Source organism: Conger conger, chromosome 2 (assembly GCF_963514075.1).
Source record: "Conger conger chromosome 2, fConCon1.1, whole genome shotgun sequence".
NCBI classification, from domain to species: domain Eukaryota; kingdom Metazoa; phylum Chordata; class Actinopteri; order Anguilliformes; family Congridae; genus Conger; species Conger conger.
In genome coordinates this window covers 55,160,633-55,169,789 of record NC_083761.1, presented here as the reverse complement: position 1 = coordinate 55,169,789, position 9,157 = coordinate 55,160,633, and the positions used below count along the sequence as shown (strand labels likewise).

Sequence of the window (9,157 nt, the reverse complement as noted above, 5' to 3'; positions counted from 1 at the left end):
GCTGTTTCAAATAACATGTTTGTGTACAATTTTATTGCAAATATGTGATTAATAAGCAATTGTGTGTTAATCATTTTCCTGTCTAAGGTGATTTTATATAAGTAATAAGTGATGTAATAGATATATCACTCTGTATATATACACACACACACATACACAGTACCTTCAGATTGTTTTCATTGCTCGATAATCCTGACTACATTGGATGTGCGAAGCGGTAATATCCTGGCTCAGAAGCGCTAAGGCCCTACATCTGCTGGTCTGCATCGGGGTGTGAAAATGACTAATTCTGTCTTTGTTTGAGTTATGGGTGTGGGCTGGAAATATTTTTCAGACCTCGGGGGGTTGGGGGGGGGAGGGTGTAGTTGGCAGGATGATCATGTCTCATCATCGACCAGTGACCGCACCTGGTCCGACGAGCGTCTGCAGCAAGACTCAGCAACTGTCCTCGGGGGCTGAGAATTGCTGGTTTCCCACCCTCCCTTCACCTGGGAGTCCGGTGTGAAGGCAGTCTGGCCAATCAGTAGCACTAATTACATGGTCGAAAAGAACCAGGATGGATTTAGATTTGAGTTTATGATCCATGATCTACAGTATGCCTGCACAAGCTGCATAAGACGTATCCTCTGACTCCATGACTGTGTAAGCTTAACTGGTAAGCAGAGTCAAAATTAACATCAGGGCCAGTTTGTAGTATAAAGCTGTAAAACTTGGGTCTTATGCTACATTGTATCATGTCTTCTCACCTTCGTCTGGAGTTTGTTTGGTGAAGGAAGGAGGAATTTATGGTTTGCGAGATAACTTGCCATGCTTTTTGTCATTATATTCTTCTGTTTTCATACTCAGCTTGAAGTAATTTACAACTTCTTACTGCGTCCAGTTAGATTTTTACCTTGTTGAATCCATTGCTATCTCAACATACCACATCGTATTACAGTCTATGCTACCTCTCGACAATTACTTCTATGATTATATGATATGATTAGCACACATTCATTTGAAAACATGGACTTATAACATGGGACAAAATCTATTTTGTATCTAAAGTTTATGCAGTTTATGCAATGGGCTGTGAGGCTTGCTATTGGCTGATTCCTGCGGCACCTGAGTGTGCTGTGTATTAAAGTGAGATGCTGCTTACTCTGCAAAAAAAATGGCCTTCGGCCTGTTATGCATGACACTTAGGTCCTACTTTTTGGTGTGAATGTTTTTAACACCAGTCCAAGTTTGAGACTATTCTTAGGAGCAATTCTGAGTGGGTTTATTCATACGGCCCAAGATGGTAAATGGCAGGCATTTATATAGCGCCTTTATCCAAAGCGCTGTACAATTGATGCTTCAATTCACCATGCAAGGCCCCGACCAGCTCGTCAGGAGCATTTGGGGGTTAGGTGTCTTGCTCAGGGACACTTCAACACAGCCTGGGCAGGGGATCGAACCGGCAACCCTCCAACTGCCAGACGACTGCTCTTACTGCCTGAGCCATGTCGCCCCCTAGATATTTCAGAGGAGGCATGTTTACATGCAATGATAACATGAGCTAACAATCATTATTGCAGAACCCCTTTGTCATCCATCACCATGGGAAAATCTGAAGAAATGTCAAGAACAGATAGTAATTGACCAACCAAGTAAAATTTCCTAGTGTCATTGGAATTATGACTGGAAGAGAGTACTCTGGTCAGATGAGACCTAACTTTTATTTTAAATTTAACCTTGTGGCCATACACACCATCGACTGGGAAGGTTGGTGGTTCAAGCCCGAGTGTAGCCACCAGAAGATCTGTGCAGTTGCTGGGCCCCTGAGCAGAGCACCTAACCCCACATTGCTCCAAGGGGAATTGACCCCTGCTTAGTCTAATCAACTAAGTTGCTTTGGATAAAAGCATCAGCCAAATAACTGTAATATCCTTGTAACATATCCATAATCTTGAAAAGTTATGCAATGGTCAAAAATCCGTATTACAAATTATAGGAAGACTCATGGATGCCAATAATTGTGACCTGTTTTTTGGGGGGAAATAATTGTTTTATTTGAAAAATGTAAGACTTTCAACTTTGGCTGAATCCATTGAATCATTAATAAAGCACACTACACATATTAGAAAATAAAGTGTATAAAAAAGTATAAATACTTTTTTTTTTTAAACATTTTTTAGTTTACAGTATTTTTGTGCATATTTATCCAGGGTGCATATAATTCTGGACCTGACTGTATATGCTATGTCTACACAAGACAAGCTTTCAAAATTTCAGAAATTCAGAACTTAAATTATTCTGATATATGCAAGGCCACCGTTTAAATAAATGTCACTACAGTCACTGATACACTACATGTAAGTAATGATTTAACGATAATTAAAGAAACTGCACTTAAATGACTAATTGCACAAAAAGTGTAAAAGATTAGTAATAACTGCATGTTGGATATTCTGGTCCACAAAGGAAGTCTGGCCATACAGCATATTTTGGTATGAATGGTGCTTTTCGTAAACACCTGGCTGCCTCTTTGTCACACTTGCAAAGCCTTTTTTCACATTTGTCCTTCAAAGCTTCTGCAATAAGAAAAAGGATGAAGTCAAAATGACATCCTGCAATGACCACTACAGTGACTTTTTTAATGTGACATGCTAGCACCATGGATACAGGGTGTTTCATTTTTTGCTTTGTATTTGTGTAAAGAAAATACCTCTGAATCTCATTTATGGACTATTATTTAAACACAAAAATGAATACTAGGGGCAAAAAACCAATGGTACAGTCTATTGAACAAGACAAAACAAGCGTGCTTTAGCTGAGGTATGTTTGGTTAAAAGCCATATTTTATAGTTTAGATTATGACCTGTTATATTCTAAGTACTCGTATGCTCCATTGCAATATCCTGATCAATCTTCACATGCTAAGCTTTATGAACTGCTCTGCACTAAAATCTAAAGACAAATAAAGTCAAATTTGATCAAAATGCAGCACTTTGTCCCAATAAAGTACATACCGCAGTTTGTCTCGGTTCCCTCACATGACCACTGGTACTTGTCGGTCTTTGTTTGGCAGCCTGCATCCTCAGCTTTTTCATAGCAACAGTCATGTTTATGACAGCACCTTCAGGTGGAAAAGAAAGAGGTTGTTTTTATTTTAAGTGTGTCAAGCATAAAGTAGCTCATCAAGTGTGTCAGGCATAAATCACTCATCAATTACAGAATGAATATAATGAATATAACGAGTGTTCTTCATCATGCTGGACAGTCTTTCCTGATTTTGTAAAGAATTTTTGTGATGGTTGTGATGGTGTCTCTGCAATGTGGCATACTGAACCACTTACAAGAAGAACAATATATTAGAAACCCAAAGAATGATGATGTCCTTCACTTAGCATTGCATTTTTATGTTTTAGTGAAAACAGGACTTATAACTGAAAGTGCATGTAATATCATACATTAAACTGTCTGAATTATTACATTCAGGGGTCACTTTAAGCTTGGGTTTATTTCAAATGAGAAGAAAGACTATCATCGAAACATTTCCAGGGCTGTTAAGAAATATTTATCCAACCGCGAGAGAATACTATTTAATCCACCATAGCTACCATAAGTACTACTATGCCATGATTTTGTGTTTCATTACACTCTGCCAGCAGAGACCTCCCATACTAGTCTACAATCAGTTCAGCAGAGAGGGTGTGCATTAGCACAAGACCCAGTCATTAAAGGCAAAGCCTGAGACTGCGGCTGTGCATAGGAGAGAGTGGGACAAGGCCAATGACCACAGCTTATCTTTCAGTCTAGTCCAGTGCTTCCCAAACCCAGTCCTTGGGGCCCCCTGTGTATGCTAATTTTTGTTCCAACCACAATCCCAGAATTTTAACAAGCAACAAGCTTTAATTTAAGTTTTAATAATCTCTCAAAACATGACAAGTACCTAATTTAGAAAAATGTACAGTTTGTCAAATGTCCGGGATTGTAATTGTGGTTAGAAACCAGCATACACAGGGGGCCCCCAGGACCAAGTTTGAAAACCACTACTCAACCACACGTCTCGGGTGAGTCTTGGCAAACTCGGAAAAACTGATTACCCTAACTGAGGAAAATCTTTCCAGTGTAAATTACCATATTATTTTAGAGTTAATTTCTAAAATAATTAATGTTGTCCAGAGTTATCCAGAATAACATAGAATATAGATGAAACAAAGTGCATTCACCTAATAAATATATCTAATAGTTCCAGATCTGGTCATCAATATTCCGAGACCAGAAAATACTAAATCACTGACGCACTAGTGCAAGCAAACATATGAATACCCAGAAAGGAATGTGAATGAAATCCAGGTCTAATTTTACTTTTAAAATTCTCACCTGGCATTATTACCTCAGTGCTTGGTGGAGATAACATGCAAATACAATGTCTTACTCAGAGTTCAAGTGCACTGCAGTTGAAGACATTTCACTTTTTACAACCAAAAATAACTGAATTAAAGGTGTGGAACTGTAGGGAGTGTCTGTTTTACTTTATGATTCCATATCACTCATAAATGCAAAGACACCATCTGTGCTGCAAACATGACCAATTTACAGTATGTGATATATGACAAATAGTTGTGAACTTGCTTGGAGACCCCTGCCCTAACATTCAAGCACACGCATTCGCTTGGAGTGAATAAGGAATAAGTGAATAGGTTTCATGTGGTTGTGAAAAGTCTATGAAGACGACTGGGGCCCCCCACCCCTTACATACCAGTCTGCTTTATCCCTAGGCCAGCCCTGACCACCCAGGCCACAGTAGCATCCATACATCATATAGGCAAGAGCATGTCTCCCTGTGCTGCACTTTATAACTCCAGCCAGTTCCAGGAGGCCTCTTTTACTTCGATGGGCCCTCTCTGGTGCCAAGGAAGCCATGTGTACTGCAAAACATAGAAAAGCTCAACTAACATTGCAATCGAGACAGAATAAATAAAGTACAGTATAAATGCTAGGGTTATATCCAAATCTGGAAAATCAATTTGGTCACGCATTGATAATGCATAGATAATGTAATACGATCGTGCAAATCCAACGTTAATTAACTGCACAAAAGAATTTGCATGACAGAGCATGAGAAGCAACTGGGAATACACAGCTCACTCTTTAACTGCATGTTGGGTCCATCTAAACCTTCATGAGTTAAGTGAAAACAATGAAAATAATTTCATTAATTTCTCAAGCAATAAATGACAGATGTATTTATTGATTCACAGTACTAATGTTAAGTTGAGCTGGGTTGTCAGAAGCCTCCTTTATGTCGCTTTGAACTCACAGTTAACCCATGTATCTTTCTAGCACTTTTCTTGGTTAATAGGCTTCAGTTTCTCTGTAATCAACACACAAGCACTACATTTCTTTCCGACATTAACAAAGCCTATCATTTGTAATGTTTTTGTTTTTGAGAATTCAAGAAGGCAATATTTTTTTCTAGCAGTTGTCAACTGCAGGCAGATTATTATTTTGTTGTCTCTTCCCTTACTAAAAAAGTAATGCAATTGAAACAATATGTTCAAAAACAACATGTGTACACCCAACATGTGAAGAGTGCACATGTGAACTCAACAATTTGAGACTGGAAAATTGTAAATGTATGTGATTCCAAGTCAAATTCTGACTCAATGTCAAAAAAAAAATCTCATGTGAAAATGACACATAGGATTTTTTTTTCAGGTGTGAATACTTTAAATGAGAGTTGAAAATGATAAATTCACATGTGAAATTTGGATTTTCACATGTAAAAAGACAAATTTCACATTATTATTTTTATAAGGGTTATTATGCCATATCTTTCTGAAAGCCCACAATAGCTTGTTTGGTTGTTATATGTTAACTTATGACATGACATCCAGCAAAAATGACAGCCAGTTTTAAAATAAAACAAGAGTAATTTAAGTAACAACAAAAAAGTTGGCTACCAAATTTATGAACATTTCAGAGTTCAGAACAACCCCCATATGTAAAAACTATATGTACTAGGAATCGAGGTGTCATGCTATAGATATAAAAGATTGTATTTGGGTCATTGTAATGCAAATTACTGGAGTATATTTGAAATGTATTTGGGACAAAGATACTTGAAGACTGAAACGGCATTCTGGGAAGTACTTCAAATACATTTGCACACATCTTTCTTTTTTCAAATACAATTAAAAAAGTAAGTAATTAAGTAATTGTCTGGGAACAATTTATTTTCACTGACAAAAGCTTGGTTCTCCCCAGGTATTCACTGAACACGCTTAAAATACAAACCTATTACTCTTATCCAAATCCAAAGGAAAATAGACCTGCAGATTTTAGCACAGTTACCCTTAAATCTGGTGTGATTATGTGATTGCTGTCCATCATTGGCTACACCAGAGGGACAGAGTTAATGTAAAATCTCAGGGAATACAGTCGAAGCTCATATAGCCTCCTAATATATGCAATTGGGATGCATCCGTAACTTAAAATGAAAAAATAAGATAGCTCAAAACGATGTTTTTGTTTTTACTAATGGCAATTCCAGTTTACATCTAATAATGTCATTGTATAGTGAATGAAAGTAATTAGGCTACTTACCACAGCAAAGAAGAAGCAGCAGATTTAGAGTCGCCATACTCATGCAAAAAGCAAACTTCTCACTCAGAAACTAGGCTGATTTAGTCTACGATCCAGCGCATCGCTCCTTTTATACAGCAGTGATACGTCAAAAACAACTTGAGTCCAGTGACGTCTCCCAGAGCTGATGCACAGGCTGCACAGCATCACACTTGCAGAAGAAAAAAGTTAGTACTGTAGGTGTACGTGAAAGGTATTGAAATTTGGAAAATGTAGGCTACTTGAACGTAATGTATTGTCCAATTTAGTACACAGTAAATATGTGTTAAATCAACTCTTACAGAGTAGCTACATGGTCCATATTGGGCTGACATGTAGACTCCGTTAGTTGAATGAACACAGCACATTTTACTGTCCATGACACCAGCTTCATTTTTGCGTTCGTTTTATTTTATTCACATACAATTGAATTCTATTATAAGTCCTTTTAGTCATATTATAAGAATGTGAGTAAAATAATGGAACCTTAAGCTCTCGCTGAGATTCAGTAAGCTATAAATGGGAATAACGACAGTTATGTAGCCTATTCCAGACTACTTACTAATTACTTTAAAATTAGTCAATCCGAAAAAAACTGAACTTTTCCGTAGGCTACATGCTAGTAATCATTCACAATTAAGTGTGAATGAGTCAAGAGCTGGATCACCAACACAAAGCTTGTTTCATAGATTTTAGCACAGAAGAAGAAGAAGTCCACTGAGGCATTGTTTATCGAGACATCCCCTCACATTCGTTTACCCCGACACTGAAGCTCCCGATTCAAAATTGGGGGTCCACCTTAAATCGGTTGTGTAACAGTGGTAGGAATATACCATAAAGTCCAGAAATAATGGCGCACTTCATAAATATGCACAAAATACTATAAACTAACAAATAATACTGTTATTGATATAAACATATGTAGTTCGCTTTATTAATTATGAAATGGAATCAACCAAAGTCAGCCAAAGACAGTTTTCAAAAAATTAAAAATCCACAGAAACAGGTAGCCTATCACAATTATTGGCACCTATCGTTTAATACTTTGTGCAGCCGCCCCTGGCTAAGATAACAGCCATGAAACATTTTCTATAATTTGTGATAAGGTCAGAGAACACATTTGGAGGGATTTTTCAAGATAATTTTTATCCTTGAGTTTGCACTTATGGACATCCCTCTTCAGTTCAGACCACAGTTTATTATGGGATTTAAGTCTGGAGACTGAGATGGCTATTGCAGAACATGTTGTTTTAACTTAACAATTTCTGTGTGGATTTTGATGTTTGAAGTCATTGACCTGATTGACAACCACCTACAGCCAAGTGTGGTGTGTATGGCTTAAAGGTTCAATTTTGGTCTGTTTGATCATAACACCCTTGTCCAGTCATAATTCCAAATTACATTGGGCAAACTCCAGATGTATGTTTGTTTGTTTATTTTTTATATATAGCGATAGTGTTCTTTGTGCCATCCTTCCAAAAGGTTTGTTGGTATGGAGGTGGTGTCTTATGGCTCTTTTTGAGTCTTGGTGACCTGAAGATGCAACCAATCTCTGCAATTCTTGAACTTGGATCTTTGGGTTCTTTATGGCCTCCCTCACCATCCAGGACAAAAAGGCACTTGCATCACTTCTTTTGCAACCATTCCATATGTTTTCAATATTTTTATTATTACCCTTAGAGTGCTAAGTAGTATGTTTAACTGTTTATGTATTTCTTTGTACCCATTACTAGACTTGTGTTGGTCAATTACCATGTGTCTCCTTTGATATAAAATGTTTTTTGGGTTTTTTTGCTTTTCCCATGGTGTTGGATTACAGGGATTTTGCATACTTGTTATCTCTTTTTTATACTCAAGTAAGACAGGAAATGATGGAATGACACAACATACACTCAGTGAGCACTTTATTAGGTATTTATTAGACTTATCTTTTTAAGTTCTGCTGCTGTAGCCTATCCATTTAGAGGTTGATTGTGTTGTGTGTTCAGAGATGCTCTTCTGCATACCACTGTTATAAGGCATGGATATTTACATTACTGTCACCTTCCTGTCAGCTTTGACCAGTCTGGCCCTTCTCCTCTGACCTCTCTCATTAATAATGCATTTCTGCCTGTAGAACTGCTGCTCACTGGATGTTTTTTGTTTTTTTCTGGTGTGCGTGAAAATACTCAAACCACCCTGTCTGGCACCAACAATAATTCCATGGTCAAAGTAATTTAGATCACATTATTTCCCATTCTGACATTTGGTCTAAAAAACAGCTGAACCTCTTGACCGTGTTAGCTGCCACATGATTGCCTCAAAATGAACATTAACAAACTGGTGTACAGCTTGCTGGTGTCTACCTAATAAAGTGGTCACTGAGTGTAGTTTTCCTCTATGTTTCAACATAGCAAATAGATTATTATCCATGTTGTTTATTATATACAGACGTTTTTCTACATTTTTTTATCAAGGGTGCAGACCTATTTGTAAATGAGGACATAGGACTTTTTTAGGCAGAATTCTGAATTGCTCATGCCAATGAACACAGATACCAGCAGCAACATCAGCTGGCAGGAGA

The 9,157-nt window shown here is 37.6% G+C and overlaps 1 protein-coding gene across 1 annotated transcript; it reads right to left on the bottom strand.

The window, feature by feature from the left end:
• Positions 1–2,406: 2,406 nt before the first annotated feature.
• Positions 2,407–4,893, bottom strand: LOC133111294 (phospholipase A2-like). The gene is made up of 3 exons (XM_061221501.1): positions 4,730–4,893; positions 2,994–3,100; positions 2,407–2,555 (listed from the first exon to the last, which is right to left on the bottom strand). The coding sequence occupies exons 1-3, from the start codon at positions 4,891–4,893 to the stop codon at positions 2,407–2,409; spliced, it is 420 nt and encodes a 139-aa protein (XP_061077485.1).
• Between the last annotated feature and the right edge of the window lie 4,264 nt (positions 4,894–9,157).